The sequence below is a fragment of the Emydura macquarii genome, unplaced genomic scaffold (genome assembly GCF_026122565.2).
Source record: "Emydura macquarii macquarii isolate MOO-44397 ecotype Brisbane River unplaced genomic scaffold, CSIRO-AGI_Emac_v2 contig_1390, whole genome shotgun sequence".
Classification (NCBI taxonomy): Eukaryota; Metazoa; Chordata; order Testudines; family Chelidae; genus Emydura; species Emydura macquarii.
This window is the reverse complement of record NW_027131527.1, coordinates 17,706,272-17,725,304: the sequence shown is the minus strand read 5'-3', so window position 1 is coordinate 17,725,304 and position 19,033 is coordinate 17,706,272. Positions and strand designations below refer to the sequence as shown.

Genomic DNA, 19,033 nt, shown 5'->3' with positions numbered 1-19,033 from the left:
TCAGAGCCGGGGCACGGGTGGCAACCACCCAGCTACAAGCCCAGATCACAGGGAGCAGGAAGCTGCTGTCGGGCTCCCACCTGAGAGCTGGGACCAGGTGGGATGCAGACAGCTGCCGCCCAAGCCGGCAGCATCCCAGCTAGGAGGTGGGACCAGGCAGGAAGCCGGAGGCTGCTGCCCGCCTCTCCAGAAGCTAGCGGCTGCCGCCAGCCTTCCTTCACTCGGTTTTTTGCTGAGTACCCCCTGCCTGTCTCACGTACCCCCAGGGGTACCACAGGTTGAGAAACTATGCAGTATAAGACCCTTTAATGTTCTCCCCTCATGTCTGAGGTGAGTTTAAATAAGGAATGTTACACACTTCATCACCTACTGGCTGAACAATATACTATCATTTATCATTCTATTTCAATCACTATAGCTGATCCTATCCTTAGACATATCCCACATATTTTAAGCCAGTCTCTATACCACCAAACATTTAAAGGTGCCTAACTATCTGCATCCTCAGCTGCATCAGGATTTCACTTAGTACATCTGAGGTGGGAGGGCAGTTGGGGACAACCATGTGCAAGTTTGCAATGGCCTCCTAAAAACTGTTGTAGTAACTGGATATCACTGGAGGGAAGCACACTTTTGCCACACCCACTATAGCCCCCAGCACATTCCCTTTGATGGAGGGAAGGTAGGAAAGAGTGGCATACAGCAGGTTATGTCAGCTTTATGCAATGAAGGGATTCCCCTGCACCATTTAGGGAAATTCCCAGCCACTCATCTAGAACAACATTTAGGCAGGTGTGTGACATTTAAACAGCACAATGCAGTCTCCTGGGGACTGAGTATCTGAATGAGCTCAAAAGGGAAGAAATAAATAAAACAAGCTATAATAATATGGACCAGTAGGCAAGGTAAGCACATTTCAAGACTAAGGGATCCTTCCCAATATTTAGTGCTTACCTTTCCCTTCCATTTTTTTAATATCTCTGTGCTAACTTTATGAAGGGCTACCCTGAGGTAAATAATGGACAGCTTTAATAAGCTTCTGTCATTCTGTATTAGATTGCTGCTGTTCTAAACAAGTCACTAGGTCAAGATAAGGGAAAATTGCTGGCAGGTCAAGCTTCTGTGACCTTTTGTGAATACACTAGAATCAGCACTTTCAGGCTTTTCCACAACAGTTAAAAGTGACAGAGAATGCAGAAGGCATGCTGAAGGAAACTAAGGCAAAGAAGGGGAGAAAAGCTAACTTGAACAGGCCTGGGTAAACAGATTCTTATACAACACTAAATATTGTGTCCCTACATTATTAATAGTAACTAGACACTTCGAGTTTTAACATATTCTTTGTTTAAAGCTAATTTATTTAGTAAATGTTATTTTTCTCCTAAATGAAATTTATTTAAAAATTATTTACCTTATACAATTTGTTTTAGCTACAGCAAAATGTATGACATACAGTAAACGGATATGAAATTGCTTTCTTGAACTGAAACAGAAACTAATTTTATTTCATTATAAAAGCATGAACTTGCTGCAGAACAATACTTCAGAAGGCTTTTAGACAGAAACTGCTATTAAGATACAACAGAGATGTCCATATATTGACATATTCCAAAAAATAATGGTGACAAATCTTTAAATAAAAATATCCAACGCTAAAGAAAGAAACTAATATTGTAATCCTTATTTGGGTAGAACTCTATTGACCTCAAAAGGAGTTTTGCTTCAGAAAATACTGGAGTATTGGGCCAATATACCTTCCAAAAATTTGCATGAATGAATGGGTTTAGATAGATAATTACACATTCTGTATCTATTTTACTTGCTTATGTGCACAAATTAAGTGTGAATTTTTGTTAATGTATCAGGAGGTCAAATAGTTTTCAGATGTCTCTATTGTAACCTCCTGTGAAAATTCTATACAGTGAGTATTTATTTTTCCTTAACCTGTGAACTGTATTTAAATAGCACGACTCCCACCTTAACTTTCAGCACAGAAGAAAACATTTTAGCATCTTCAGACACTCCTCCAATATAGAGTTTTTTGGTAAAGACAGGAGCATGGTCGTTTTCATCCTGCACTTCAATAAAAACCTTGGCTGTGTTACCTTTTAAAAAAAGAAGAAGAAATACATGTGAATATTTTGAGAATAAATTTTGAATGGCTCATGAAGTACTGATAAAACATATATCAACTGAAACAAATACATTGATCAAATTGTATAAACGAACAAAAATGCCTAAGTAAACTAATTGCACAGTTAGGCTTTATGTTATTCTTGCATGTTAAAACGTAAGTTTTTTAATGGCCACATCCTCCTCTTACACAAACAAAACTAATACTCAAAGTATGGATAAGAGAAGCATATTTTGGACATAAATCAAGGCCATTATATACATTTTTAAAAGACAGAGTAATGGTATTTTGCATTATTTTAAAAATCAGTATTTTCTCACTACTTATGATACAATTTTGGAAGCTTGGAGCTGAAATTTGCTCCCTTCTCAACTATTCACATTGATCCTTTAATAATACGATTAAAATATATATGTTACACAGTCGTATGTTAAAGGAATAATAAAAACATTTGTTGAGGTTTAGCAAAAATATATTATATATACTAGTTGTCAAGCCTTGATTATAAATATAATCAACTGTTTTTATAATTAACACACAACTTTCTTTTAAAATGTTAATTATTAGTAACTAATTAAAACACTTATTTGAATTTTAATGTCAGGTCAGCAAACCTACATAAGGAATATGTGCAACAGTGTTGGCAGGGGCATTTTCTATATAAGGAATTTTGCCAGCTCATAGCAGCATTCCACATTGCAGGCCAATGCAATACATCATGGGATGCTCTTTATATTTCCTATGATACACTGGCTTGCTGACATACAGAATATACCGATGATGGACTTGATCCTGTTAGTTCTAAGAATTCTCAATGCCTGTTTAATGTAATGTGTTAGGTTGCATACATCCAAGTGCAGGCTTGTGCATCAAGGATGTAGTCCACTGGTTGCTTAAATGGTGAACTAGGGTCCCGATGCTCCCTTCCTGCACATCTGAGGCCAAGATTAGCCCTTAAATTATGTTTTATTAAACCAATCTCAGTTACCACAATGAACAATAAAGACCATAAATAATCTCCTTTCTCCACAAGCAAAACAAAAACCTTTTGGCAAAATGTATGAGCCCATCTAGAGCAAAGATTAACTTTTACGGTAATCTGCACAAAGGTCATTTTGTCTCCGTAATCCAGAAAGAAATCACTATTGAAAACACTGATATCCAGACTGCATTTTCCATTGACAAATTACTTCATTTCAAGTTGGTTCTCCTACTTGGTAGTAATCAATGGTTATTTTGAGTGTTGTGCAGCACACTTACTTCATAGCAGTTGGCTTGTCGATCTGGTTTAAACACAATGGCGTACTAAAAAGAGTGCATCTTTAATAGAAAATAGACCACTTCCTGCTTTGGCAAAGGCACCAAAGATATTATGTCTAACTGAAGACCCAGACACTGAGAAACATGACGACTTTATAAAATCAACTGAAGTTTCAGAAAAACGTTCAAAGTACAGTAGATTTAAAATATATGAGTAGAGACACAAGGAAATGGCATTCCCTCAGCAGAATAATAAATTATTCCCTTTCCACACTGATCCATACAAATAAATATCAACAAGTTGTAGGTGCTGTCATTCCATGGGAAAGTTGCTTCATAACAAGCTAACTCCCTTCTACATGCAAAGAAGGAGCTATAATTTGACAGATAACTTTGTTAGATGTAGGAACAGTGTAAAATTTGGACATAACGTTACATACTTTAACAATCACTAGTCTGAGGCCATGTCTACACTACCCCTTATGCTGGCTAAACTTATGTCTCTCAGGGGTGTGAAAAAACACTCCCTGAGCAATAAAAGTTTTGCTGGCATAAGTGGCAATGTACACAGTGCTTTGTTGTTGGGAGAGCTTCGGTACAGCTGTGCCACTGTAAGCTCGCTAGTTGTAGACATGGCCTAAATAGATAAGGTAGGTTAGGTAATATATTTTACTGGACCAACTTCTGTTGGTGAGACAGATAATAAAATCTATTATCTCACCCAACTTGTCTCTCTAGTATCCTGGACCAACACAGCTATAACATCACTGAATACAACAATGGAAGATATCTCATCTGAATATATATTTTTATTAGAATGGTTCCTGTTTTGATTATTGCATTATTTAGCACACTAAATTACAAACAAAGGGCCAATATAAGTATAAAGGCTAGGAATATATCTCTTGTTACAGTGACAAAGTACTTGGATTCTTAGTATTACTACTGTAGTTTACTCAGAAACTGCAGCCCTGTCAAGAATAATGAAATTTCCAGGCAGCGCCTTCATTGCAGTTCCCCCCTCAGGGAAGAAAGATTTAAGCAGGATTACAGGTAATGTGTGTAAGTGACCTTGACCTGCTGAGTATAAACAGTTAAATTAATGGCTGACATTGGCAGACTACTGCTGTAGGGAAATTGTGTCAAGCTCATTGCTAATAGTACTGCAGCATTGCTAACCTATATGAGTTATTTGTAATGCAAATGAAGCATCTTTTTTCCTAATGCTTGCGATTTGCATATAAATCAAACTAGTTTTAGTGCAGTTTTCTATTCGATCTGTATTTTGCTAGAAAACAGTTTTTTTATTAGTTCACTGAGTAGTATGAATGTTGATGTACTCAACATCAGCAAAGTGCTCTGAAACTTCAAATAAAGGTCACTATATAAATGCTAAGTGCTATTTTTACTATGTCTACCAATTGCAGCTATTCAGAACCTTAACATTCTTCCATAATTAAACATTATGTACATATATTATGTTCCTGCAACTTTTAAATTTCACTCACATTTAATTTCACTAACACCTTCATTTCAGCTCATTACCTCATTTTTATGCACAGCTTATATTTCATTGACTCTGACAGACTTAGGAAAACACAGCATCTGTGAATTGCTTATTATTTAGCTCTTCCTTTTTATCAGGTTCCAATCTGCAGCTGAGTGCCACAAAAGGACTACCGACCAAACTACACAGATTCCTTCATCCTAAAATAGAGACAGCCTAAAGCAACACACATTAAAATTCTTCATCAGTAGTACTCATTGCACACAGATATATAGTGTGGCTGTTCAGCAACAGCCTGCATTGGGGATGAGAATTCCTGGATATGTTCTAGCTGACTCAGTCAGTTATCCTCTGGATCAGGGCTTTAACTCCCTTTAAGAGAATGCATGGTGTGCATTTTCCTCCTGCAGCATCTCAACTGTACAGGCTGATATAAAGGGAGACAGAGGTGGGACCATGCACCTATCATAGCCCTGCCCCTGTGGTGCGTCTAATTACAGCATCAGATTCTTCCTGTCCCTTTGCTCAGGGAGCACAAAGAATGGGATTGTGTCTGATGTTTGTATAAGGACATAAGGCAAGGGAAGGCACTTTGGCATGCAAGAGCAGAGAGGCAACAAGTTAATGTCTGGTCCCTAATATATAATGTACTAGAATATAGTGCATATACTAGAATACACTCTTGCAGTTAAAACACTTAGAAGGTATTTACTGTCCTCTTCTGAGAGCAAATGTTTTATGCTCCACTATGAGAAATGCTTCAGTAATTACTTTATTCTTAATTACTCTAGGTTTGGAATCCATCTTTCCATATACATTATTTTGCATTATATACATTAGATATGAGTTTGATCAAAACTGAAGTGATTACTCTGAGTAAGATAACATGTGACTAGACTCTAACTTTATTTATTTAATGAGAAAGGAAAATTGAGACAGAAGGTTTTAAACAGAGACCTGGATAAACTATGTCCAGTTAGACAAAAGGTTCTGTGAAGGACCATACTTGAGTATGGTTAAGTAGTAGTAAAGAATTTGAAGGGCAGCTATTAATCACTGTTAAAGGGCTATTTTCTCCTCAGTGGACCATTTCCTGAAGGGTGAGGAATGCAGCTTCCCAACCCCTATTATGTGTTTATCTTCAGAGAGCTGTTTTGGAAAATGGAGGGATACTGCCCTGGATCAAAAGACTTAATAAGCAGGTCAGTTAAGGGAGACAATCATCTGTCTCTCTCTAGACACAACAGCATGAGGTTGCCACAGTGATCAAGGGAAGGTCAGAGAAGGAAATTGTTTTCAACTAATGTAGAGTTTCCTGTCTTCAAGGCAATTAAACTAAAAGGGGAGCCTGCCTATTTGGGCTTTGGATAAGTATTCAGAGGAGGTATGTTATGCAACCAGTTTCTTTTAATTTAATCTGAGTTTCTCTCTATTTTAAAATAGTCTTATTTTTAAGAAAAATAATGGCTTGTGGACTTTTCATACAGATTGCTTCAAAAGATATCAAGGTCCTTCAGCCTCTCAGGTGACAATAGGAGCTTCTGGAACATAACTCACACTCAGGTTCAGTCTTAAATGTCCTCTCTCAGTGAGATGTACTGTATATGTCTGGTGCACAAAAGGGGATGAGACAAAGGACTCAGGAAGAGATGAGAGTTTTCTGGGAGGGCAAACAACAACATATGACTGTTTATGCAAAATGAGAGCAATGGCTCATAATTCATTTTAAATTTAAAAATGCCAAATATGTGACACAATTCGCATAGCATTGGACAGATAAAGTAACCTCAGTATCAAGTTTATGAGCCAGATCTTCATCCCCATTCCATTCCTTGGAGCTGCTCTGGTAGTGAAAAGGAGAAAGCTGTTTTAAGGGACAACTGGGAATTCCCTTGATGTAGGTGAATCACTGGATGGCATAAAGCTGGCATAACCAGCTCTAATTAAGAAGTTTCCACCTCCCCCAATGTGTGAAGTGGAAGGGCGAAAGTCATAGCATGTTAAACTGCAGTGATTCTTCCTGGGTGGTGAAGGAAAATAATTGTTTGCTTGACCACAGTTACTCCATTTTAGTTTCTTTAAGTGTTCTGCTCTCTGTTGAAATCACCCACCCCCACTTTTTCCTTTTATCCTTACAGTGCTTATCTTGTGCCAGGGACAGAGAAAGGTTTCCTAGAAGAGGCAAGGAGACACCCCCAACTGGTTTTAATTGGTTACACAGCCTTGGGAGATAGACCAGACAACTTTGATAGATAAGCTGAAATCTTCTGTTAACATGTTATCTGTTACGCATACCTTTATAATTAGTAAAAGTAGAAAAGTATAAGCCAATAGCAATAGTAGTAGTAATTTGAATATACCTATAAGCATTAAGAATCTATGCATATGTAATTTCTTTGTCTTGTTTGTATAAATATGCAAAAGAGCATGCCTTCGAGGTCTCACACTGACCACTTGCTGGGAAGTGTTTGACCTCTGCAGAAATAAAGCTTGGAGACTGCCCAACTACCTGCGTAGATCTCTTTTCTATCTGATGCAGGGTAAACGAACCTCATTTGGAATCTTTTTTTCCAACAATGGCAACTAAAAACTTGATGGAGGATGGTCCAACCTCCAACCAGCTTCAAGAGGTGGTTTGGAGCCACACTTACCTACCTTCCTCCCTCAGCCACACTTCTAAATTCTAAATTCTAATTAGAATTTCTAAATTCTAAAATAGAATTCAGTTTCACTTCTAAATCTAAATTAGATTTCTAAATTCTCAGTTGTTCTGGAGCAGTTTTAGGTACCTGTGTACTGTTATCTTATTGTTTGAAAAAGCAAGTACTTCCTTTCACAGTCTCTCCAAAATAAGAAAAGGTAAACTGTATTAAAGTACATTTATTCATAATATGTAGACTGCTTTGTCAAAACCTCCTATCGAACTGGAAATATATAAGGCAGCAGAAAAAAATTACAGTTGTGTAGACTCATCCTTCCCCAGTGCGAAATGTGACAGTTTAGAAGGGCATGATTGATGCTTCTGGTTTATGGAATAAAGGAGCTCTACAGAAAGATATGTAGATGTTGATAAAATGTATCATCGTTAGGACACAACCATGCATACCTTAAAGGGAGACATCATGATATGTCAAATACATATTTTTCCCCCTTTAAACACATTACAATGAAAAGTTTAAAAGTCTGAATGGCTGTCTTTGCATAATATTCTCTCAGCACTCCTAAAAACCCCATGTGAAAAGATTACACTAACACGACAAAATTTCCCTGACTTCCAGATGGGAATACCTCCCATTTGCTCTCTCTTTTTGAGTCTGCTTTCTGACATTTTCATGATCTCTCTGACCCGCTAGTGACCAACACGCTTCCAGTAAGCTCTGATTTACCCTGCTGATCCACATTAAAATGCTTATCTAAATGTTGCAAATGTGTTTGGTCGATATTAACACGGCAGCATCTTGGTTGACAAGGAAAATTAATTTGAACTAACGTGACGTTTAAGTGTTTACTGAGCATTGTGGTATTAGGAAGATGCTATTAAGTGATGATTTGTGCATTTGTCCAAGCCCCTTTTCACATCATGCTTTTAGTATTATATTTTGTCTTTTACAATACACTAAAACTGTCTTTGATACAAATGTCTCTCACACAACAGTAATTCCAACACAGGAAGTCTAGAATTTGGTTAAGCAGCATATGTTCAGCTCTGAAAGTGAGTAATAGCAGGCTGTTCTTTTTGAAAATTCATTTTAATCAATCTGAATGGGAATTATAATTGGATAGGCATCAATAATAGTTTGCTTTACAGTGATTTTAATAATCTGCCAAGAGGACTTTGTGCTTTGGCAAGTGAAATAAACTTATCTACAACTGAGCTCAATCTTTGTATTAACAGGTTAGGCCAACCCAAATAAAAACCAACAGAGCACAAACCAAGGGCATTTTGGTGCAAAGCACTATGGGTTAGAATCACACAGGGACTTAAGTGCCTAACTGCCTCTTTAGGGACCTGTCACTGACTTAGCCCTGGGCTACACTGACCTGGTCATTCGGCGGCAGGCAACGGGAGTTATGCAAGCTACGCAGAGTAGCTTGCGTAACTCCCGTCGACTGCTGTGCTCCCTTTCTGCACGGTGTCTTCACTACACTGTGCCAATGAGAACCACATTCCCATCGACGCAGTGCTACTCCACTTGAGGGGGTGGTTTACCAGCGTCAACTTCTGGATCAATTGAGCGGGTCTTCACTGACTGCTCAATCGATCCAGATAGGTCAATCTGACGGCGGCGACTTTGCTGCCATCAGTATAGACATACCCTTAGTTGATGTCCCCCCGTTGATCATCCAACAGACTGCTGGGAGGGACCCAGCTTCTCAATTTCACATGCTCTTAACTTGCTGGAGCTGGGCACAGTTTAGGCACTGTGCCAATAAAACGTGCATAAACTAGTTCAACTGCTGACCACATACACTATGAAGAGCTAGATGGAAAAGGGTCTGGTGAGAGGTAAACCTTAAAATATTTTGACTATGACTGATTCCATTTCTGATTTAAACAAACATTAGATATCTTACTATACCAAATCATCAATTCACCAGGAACCTAGAATGTTGTGATGAGATTCGCTATACTACAATATCTATTAGTTTGTTGGGCAAATACATTTGGATATATTTATCTTCAGGGTTTATCTTGCAATATGTGTAACAGGCATCTAAGAGAGGAGAGGCCAGTGTACCTGCAACTCATCAGCTGACCTCAACTGGGCTTAAAGGAAGGCACCTGGGCTATATAAATGGGAAGAGTCTTGGACAATAGAGGATTCAGTCAGGACAAGAGGGAGGCGACAGCTGATTGGGTCAGTCAGGAAAGAGGCAGGTAAGAGATGCTGGAGACTGGGAGATTGTTGGAAGTAGCTGAAGGAAGCTGTAGATGGTTCTTGGGCAAATTCTGAAGGCAAGAAAGATTTGGCAGCTGACCTCCCCAAGCCAAAGAACAAGTGCTGGAGGACTGGGGAGGAGTGGGGTCAGAGAGCAGCAGGGTGAGTTGCCTACTGAGTTCTAAGATGAAGAGCTGAAGCAAAGGGCTGAAGAGGGCTAAAGGCAGGGGAACAGTGGAGGGGCTTATCCACTGCTGTCTCCATTCTGGAGAGCTGGAGCCAGGGGAAAAGTGGAAGGATCTACCTGTTGGCCTGCCTGAGGAAAAAGGTTAACAGACAAAGAGGAAAGAGAAGTGATCCCCTGATAAGGCTGATTTCCCAGCAGAGAGCCTGTGGGGGTTCTTATTGGGAAGAACAGGGATGGCTAACCTGGTAAAAACACAGGAGAGGACCAAAGAAGAGCCTGGGTGTGGTGGAAGATGTGATGGACTAGAGAGTGTGGAATGTATGGATTATACACACTGGGTGTGAGAAATGGACAATGTTTGGGACTTCTGTAAGGACTGATAAACCTGCTCCAAGGAGAGTATTATTGAATAAAAAGAGAATGTCAGAGTTCTTGGGGAGCCTTGTAGGAATAAAATTGTAACCCTGTAGATTCATTCATAGCTTTGTTCATAGATTCATTCATATCTTTGTTCATTCATACCCTTATTTGTGTCAACCTCTATATTGTATTGTTATTAAAGTTGTTTCCAACCCTTCATACCCAGAATGTATAATCACCATCTCACAATTCTGTCTGTAACATTTGAACTTCTCTCAGCCATACTCTATATTGTAAATGTAAAACCCCATTTTGACCAAATGTATTCCATCTTGTACAAAACTCTTTCTAAACTTTTAGATGAATAGGTAACTAGGAGGGTGGTGAAGCACTGGAATGGGTTACCTTTCTAATCTCCATCCTTTTAAGACAAAGCCCTGGTTGGGAATATAGCAGAGGTTAGTCCTGCTTTGAGCAGGGGGTTGGACTAGATGACCTCCTGAGGTCCCTTCCAACTCTAATGTTCTATGATTCTATGATTCTATGAACCTTATTTGAACAAGGTGTGAATGGAGGGTGTATGTATGTGTGAATCAGACCCAAACTGCCAACTTGTCCTGATGAAATGTGGAGTCCACGCTAACAGCTGAAGAGTGCAAACACATCCCTAAAAAGCAAAAGAAGAATTCACCCCAGAAAACAAAAGAAAAACTTAATCAAGACACCAAGAATGAGCTGAAAGTCACGTCTGCTACTGTCTGGCAATCAACGGTCACAGAGAAGCGATGCGACACAGCCAAACTCATAAGTTTGCACCGAAGTCAAAAACCTATAAAAGACTGGGTGAGATTGCAAGGCTTTGGGGAGGGAGTAACGTTCTGCGCATCATCAAAGAAGAGCGTCGGTGCGCGCCTGACAAAGACCCCGCTCTCCTCATGCCCAGCTTCCCTGGCCAGGTAGCTGCCACGAGCCACGAACTCCAGCAACGGACCCAAGCTACGACCTCAAGCCATGATCAGGACTGGTAACTCCAGAACGTTTCCTGGTGTGTTTGGGCGCGCGCGCGTGTGTGTGTGTGTACATAGGCTTAAGATAGTTATTAATTTAGTTTCTGGTAATAAATGTGGCATACTGCCTTTTCCCCTTGAAACAGTCCTGAGTGCTTCTTTTTGCACAACAGCCTGAGCAGGCAAACTGAGGCAGACAGCCTTATTCTTTCACAGCCTGTTGCAGGAGAGTGCTCCAGGCAGAGTCACTCTATCACAGTTGGGTTTATGGCTATGAGTCTCTCTAGATTACAGACAGATGTAATGGACCCCAAGTGGCATTGTAGCAGCCAGGGATTGCTATAGTGCAGTAGATTTTGGTATCTCAACATTTTGACACTGAATATTCCTAGGCCAGATCCTAAAGTAAGGTTCCTTTGCACTGATGGAGTGGCACAAGGAGATCCTATCCAATTTTAGAGGAATTGATGAGATTATCCCCACACTGGTGTGGCATAGAAGATAAGTGTTGAGTTCAGAATGCCAGTGGAGCAGACACTTAGGATGTCTTAAATTACTCTGGGCCTTTTTAGCCTCCAGTGGCCCCAGGATCAGGGGAGTGGAATGGTGACTTAGAGCCGTCTTTTGCCCCCCCATCTCTACTGTACTGTTCTCCCATGGCAGGGGAACTTTCATCTCCTGTTTAGAGCTTTGCAGGTCCTTTGTGGCACCAAGGAGCTACCAACCCTGCACTTCTATTCCTCATGGTTGGGAAGATAATCATGAGATATGAAGTCAAGATAAACCAATGCACCTTTGTCTTCCTGAGTCTGCTTCTTTTGTCCCCTTGGGATTGCTCAGTTTATGAACCATTTCTTGCTCAGGGTTGAACCAAAGGCACAAACTAGTCCTAACTGCCACTAAAATGTAACTACTAAATTGGAATTTGTCTCTGCATAACAACCCTGCTGGTACTGGAAGAAAGGGTGCTTCTATCTGGATGTGATGAGACCATATATTTGTACCATGCGATGGTTTCCCATTTCAATTATGGGTACTGGAAATTAAGTGGAAATCATCATGCATGACATTGTGTGCCCTTATCTCCAACTGTGTTGAACCATTCTGTAGTCATCTTTCAGTCTGCTATTCTGAGTTCTATTTCCAAGTTGATTTTTAATAAAAATTCACGCTACTTTTGAATCTATAATATTTAGCATTTCATATTTTCACTCCATACAGGCACTGTACTGCCTTAAATCACCTTCTAAAATTAACAAAGAACATCATCTGAAACAAGGTGGACAGAGGGCACTTGTGACTTTTATAAAAATAAATGTTTATCAAGACTACATTTTGAAACAAGCCTGATTTTTTGGAGAGAGAAAAGAAATATGGTCTCCCAAAGGATTCTTGCCAACAAGTTAAGGAAGTATGGGTTGGATGAATGGACTATGAGGTGGATAGAAAGCTGGCTAGATCATCGGACTCAACAGTAGTGATCAACGGCTCAATGTCTAGTCGGCATCTGGTAAGAAGCGGAGTGCCACAGGGGGTCAGTCCTGGGACCAGTTTGTTGTTCAACATCTTCATTAATCTGGAGGATGGAGTGTATTGTAGATGACACTAAACTGAGGGGAGTGGAGGGTAGGGATAGAATACAGAGTTACCTAGACAAATTGGAGGATTGGGCCAAAAGAAATCTGATGAGGTTCAACAAGGAAAAGTGCAGAGTCTTGCCCGTAACATGGAAGAATCCCATGCACTGCTACAGACTGGGGATCGACTGGCTGGGCAGCAGTTCTGAAGAAAAGGACCTGGGGGTTACAGTGGACAAGAAGCTGGATATGAGCTAACAGTGAGCCCTTGTTGCCAAGAAGGCTAATAGCATATTGGGCTGCATTAGTAGGAGCATTGCCAGCAGATCGAGGGAAGTAATTGTTCCCCTCTATTCGGCATTGGTTAGGCCACATTTGGAGTACTGTGTCCAATTTTGGGCCCTTCACTACAGGAAGGATGTGGACAAATTGAGGAGAGTCCAGCAGAGGGCAACAAAAATGATTAGGGGGCTGGAGCACATGACTTATGAGGGGACGCTGAGGGTTAGGCTTGTTTAGTCTGCAGAAGAGAAGAGGGAGGGGGGATTTGATAGCGGTCTTTAATTACTTGAAGGGAGGTTCCAGGGAGGATGGAGCCAGACTGGTTTCAGTGGTGGCAGATGACAGAACAAGGAGCAATCGTCTCAAGTTGCAGTGGAAGAGATCTAGGTTGGATATTAGGAAAAACTTTTTCACTAGGAGGGTGGTGAAGCACTGGAATGGGTTACCTAGAGAGATGGTGGAATCTCCATCCTTAGAGGTTTTTAAGGCTGTTTGACAAAGCCCAGGCTGGGATGATTAGTTGGGGTTGGTCCTGCTTTGAACAGGGGGTGGGACTAGATTACTTCCTGAGGTCCCTTCCAGCCCTAATCTTCTATAATTCTATGAAATCAAACTTTTTAAAAATAGTTTGCTTGCCTAATGAATTGCCAATATAATCTTTGCTTCACTTCTAACTCCTTTGTTTTCACTCTTACTGAAGCATAATAAAATGATAGCACATAAATGATAGTATACAGGATCCATTTTATCTAGCTGTTCTTGAATCTGAAAAGTGTGTGTCATAAGGCCTGATTCCATTACTCTTATTTACACTAAGCAGAACACACCCCTTAAACAGGACCATTAATTTCAATTGGATTACCATTGGATTACTCAAATTTCAATAGGATTACTAGTGGAATAAACTATGTTCATTGCAACAGGACTATAAGTAGTGAAAGGTATTACATGATGTATGTAAGGGTGATAGAATTTGGTCCATAGGTTCTGGAAATAGTGCTGCTGGCGAAATAACTGATTATTGGTTTGCTGGTGAGTCAAAAAACAATTTTTTTTTAAATCGGGTCAAAATGAATTAAAAAATTGATGAATTGAAAAAGTCAACAAAGTTAGTTTCAGGTCCAATGAAACATTTCATTCAACCTGAGCCATTTAGTGTCTGAGCTCTCTTTCACATACAAGCAATGGAAATGACAGCTAGATGCACAAAATTGCTAGAGGAGAAGAGAGGAAGGAGGCTTTGGGCCTGGCAGCAGCTGCCTTAACTTTTATCCCAGTAGTTAAAGCACTCACCTGGCACGTGGAAGACCTAAGTTCAGTTCCCCACCTCTGTCTGATATGGAAAAGGGATTTGCAGTTGGATTCCCACATTACAGGAGAGTACCCTGACTCCTGGGCTACGGGATAGTCTCTGCCGTGAGTGATCTCTGTTTCTTCTTTTGAAGCTTTCCAATTTGTATAAAATACTTCAATAGTCATTGGGCTAGAGAAAGTGAGACTCATTCATAGCCTGGTGGTTAGGGCACTCACCTGTCCTGGGAAATGGAAGCAATGTTCTGAGAGAAAGCAAAGACAAGGAAAAACTAAAGCCCATACTTAATGTGAAAACACTGTTTACAATATTATTGATCAGTCTGGTTTCTGCACAACACTCATCACTTTAATAGCTGAGGACATAGGGCATAGTATTGCTTTTTCAGGTGATAAGAACTTCTAAAATAAGTTAAAATAAATTCCGTATAAGAGCAATCTACAGTTAAAAATAACTACCTGGTCAACAGCTGACAAAACAAGAACAATGAGACTTATCAAGGGTAACATTTAATAAGGAAGAAACTTCCACTAGGCATTATCTGCCAACTGGTAACACCTCTGCCTATGAAGGCTTTATTTTTAACCCATCTGTTTGCATCCATGGCCATTTTAAGCCAGACACTAGAACAGCCTTAATGCTGAATCAGCCACAGAGGACTGTTAAACTTGGGTACCACCTGTACAGTAGTGATAGTTCAAGATAAGATAACAAAAAGCGACAACTACTGTCATCAGCTGTACAGTAAGCAGGTATTCAGCATGACTTGAGGGGGTCATGTGAACTGAGTTGGAAAAAACAACAATCCTAATGTCAAATGTGAGAAACTGTGAATACTGGAAGAAATTAGATTAATCCCTCAGTCTACCTCCATACTCTATCAAATTCATAATGTCCTTGTGACTCATAGCATTAAATGCTATCATAAGGTTAAGCCATAAATTCTGGCTCTGTTAGCCTCTCCTCAGCAAAGTGAAATATATACCATTGTTTCCTTACATATTGGGAAAGAGACCGACAGACAAATACTTTGATTTTTAGAACTGTGACAGTTTAATTTGGCGATAAATCACCCCTCTCTCCTTCATCTCCTTAATTCTCTCAATTTTTCTTTGGTCTTCCATCCTTGGACAGTGATCTCTCTTTTTCGTTCTTCTCTCTGGTTTTCCATACATCCTTCTTCTGTCTGTCTCTTCATCATCTTTCTCTGTCCCTATCTCATTTTACTTGGCGTAATAAAAGAGTTGCTCTGACTGTTGCTCTCCCCAGTATGAGGTCTCTTGATGTTGAGATACTGTAACAAACTTTTAAATGATCGTATTCAAAAGAGGTAAAATATTATAGGTTTACCCCTTCTCCTAGGAGCGCTTTTGAATCAGGAAATAATTAAATGTTCTATTGTATGCACTTAACTCGCTGGTTCTCAACCTTTTTTTTTGTTTGTTTGTTTGGACAGGGGTTCTCCATCTTGTGATGCATTTATATAGATTATCATCATCAAGTTGCAGCACATGTTCCCTCATATATAGTTGTTGCATATCTGCCATTACCTATGTCTTTCTCTCGAACAATAAGGAAGTATTCACATGATTCTACAAGGAAACTTATGTATTATTATTATTATGAATCTTATGTATTATTTGTACTGCAGTGACCCTAGTCATGGATCAGGGTGCCACTGTGCTAAACATTGTACAAACACATTACTAAAAGTACCTCCCACAAAGAGGTTACAATGTAAATAAATTAAAACTTCAAATCATCCATGATTCAATGTCACAATCTGCTGACTTCTCAGCCTAGTGTCTCTAAGCTTTCAAATTCACTATCATCTGACAACTACAATGACTTATAATTTTAAATGTAGCATGTGCAATATAATATTATTGGACTCTTACAGTTACAGGATTTACTGTATCCAAGAGAAGAATTTTATTTTGCATCATTTAACTTAATATTTTTTACAACTTAATTTAACTCACTGTTTATAATGTTATCTTCCTCCAGAGCAGAACCTCATTTTCTATTTTCTTTTGCCATTAGTTTATTCGTGGGGTTTTTTTTGTTTGCTTTTGTTTTAAGATTATTAGGTTATCAGACTGTGTCACTCTCTGGGCAAATCTGTTTACATGTAGTACATTTTAATTTTTGTCTAGTGATATGATGTAAACTTACAATTTTATTGTGTATAGTTCAATCAACAACTAGATTACCACAGAATTGAGAATAACTCAGTATTTGACTTTTGAAGTTTGCAAAATTCAGTATCATTTAGTGGCAGAACAGTTTATCAGTTTAGTGTTGTCTAACTCAAGGATGCTTCATCATTCTTGTGCCATTCTGCCTCCAGAATGGTTCATCAATTCACTGTCACCAGACTCCAAAATGGCTCATCAGTTTAGTGGTATCTAACAAGGGAATTTACATCAATTCAGTATCATCTAATACCAGAGTGATACATTAATTCTGTGTCACATAATTCCAGAATGGTTCATTCGAAGTCACCTATCTCCCAAGCGGTTCATCATTTCAGTATCATTTACTTCCACAGTAGTTCATCAATTCAATGCCATGGAACTCTACAGTAGCATATAACCTAATTAAAACTCATCAAGAAAGAAAAGGATTACCAGAAAATAGAAAGATATACAATAGATAAGTAAAGAAATCAAATTTAGATGTCAAGGACTCTCCATTACAGGGGAAGTATGTAACTAATTTCTGCGTGATTACCTTAATATTTTTAGCATGTACTGCAAGTATCAATCCACTACATTATTTATCTATCCAGCACTTTCCACTACAGTTATCTATCCATCAAGAATAGAATGCTATGTCTTTATCATTTGGTATGAATTACAAACTTTTTATACACATTCTCTCTCTCATGTGTACACACACGTACGTACAGTATGTATAGTGAGCTTCATTTTTAAAATAACCTATTGTCTCACACATTTATTGTTTTGGGCCTTTCTACAAAGGATCCCTACTCTCTTTTTTATTTGTCTTTATGACTAGACTAGTCAAACTACTGGAAAATATATCACAGAGAACAATATTGCATTTGGAGGAGGACGGACTAGATAACCTAATTGTCTTTTTCATTGTTCATTTCTAAAATTATGTGACATTATACAACACTTTCTCTATAGAATACCATGGTAAATAGTGCACAAGTGTGTTGGTTATTGAATTTTTACTGTATATGCTACAAGAAGATGTATGTTATATCTAATTAATGGACATGTTGCTATATATCTTAGGTTTGCAAAAAGGACAGACTGGTGAAAGGTAAATATGCAAGTGAAGATTTGTTTACAAAAAATGAGGATTTATTCTTTAACTGGAGCAGATGTTGAAGTAAAATAAAACAAAGGTGGAAGTGCTAGTGCCCCAGTGACACACAGCTTCCCCTGGGGAAAATCTCTATAAATCACAAAGAACACAGAAGAAGGGAAAAGAGTCATAATAAAAATCCTTTAGCAAATGACAACATGGAATTTGGTATGTGTATATTACAGATAATTCTTAATGGAACCAAGGAGACCTGAAGGGTGGAGATTGGTAAAGTTGAGAATGGTTCTGAGTGAGTGTGATAGGGTTCTGGGATATTGCAGGAAGTAAAACAGCAGGTAGAGTAACTTTAAAGCTGCATCATTTGCTAGCCGCAGAGAGTGGATTGTCAGAAACTATTTAAAGCTCTCTGGTAATATTACTTCATTCAGTCCAACCTCATGAGATCACTGGTACAGAATGGAGTGCGAGGGAAAAATACAAATACAATATACCAATGCACAGGAACAATATCAGCTCAGTAACTTAACCTATGCTTAACTAATATTTTAAACAAAGGTCACAAAGAAACTATGGCCTAAAGAATATACTGCAATCGTTACACTATGAGAACCATAAGGAAAATAGGTGAGCAGTGATGTAGGCATTTCTGAGAAGGAGACATACATCAAAGGTAAAAATCCTGTCTCCAGTGAAGTCAGTGGGAGTTCACAAGAGCCAGACTTGTACCCCAAGAAGGAATGAGCATGCAATATTATACCCTCCATCCCTGCAGCACAAGAAAGGTGGGGAGAGGTGAGAAGGGAAAGAAAGAAACAGTGCCCCCCTCCTCCTCCCACACACACTTTTAGGGCCCTACCAAATTCATGATTTATTTTGGTCAATCTCATAGCCAGAAGTTTTTTAAATTAGTCAATTTTACATTTTCAGATGTTTACATTTTGGGGCAATCCAAAAGGGAGTCGGGGGGGGGGGGGAGGAGGATTTGCAAAGCTGCTGTGGGAGGGTTGCGGGATTGCCACCTTTACAGCCATGGAGTTTCCTGCAGTTGGAGGAGATTTCTGGAGGTGGAGGTGGGTCTGATCTCCCCCATGCTGCTGGGAGTGCCCCAGCCATTGGCTCCTAGCTGCTAGTCCCGAGAAGGCTGAGGAGGGAGAGGACTTACTCTTCCCCTACATGGTTGCTCTAGAGGGAAAAAGCAAAGGACAGTTCTTCATGTGCTCCCTATCT

At 39.3% G+C, this 19,033-nt stretch overlaps 1 protein-coding gene across 1 annotated transcript in view; it reads right to left on the bottom strand.

The window, feature by feature from the left end:
* PCDH15 (protocadherin related 15) overlaps positions 1-19,033 on the bottom strand; it is a 714,631-nt gene that overhangs the window by 104,784 nt on the left and 590,814 nt on the right. The window contains exon 27 of the mRNA XM_067552760.1: positions 1,978-2,105. Coding sequence (XP_067408861.1) covers positions 1,978-2,105 — 128 coding nt within the window. The remainder of the gene's footprint in view (positions 1-1,977; positions 2,106-19,033) is intronic.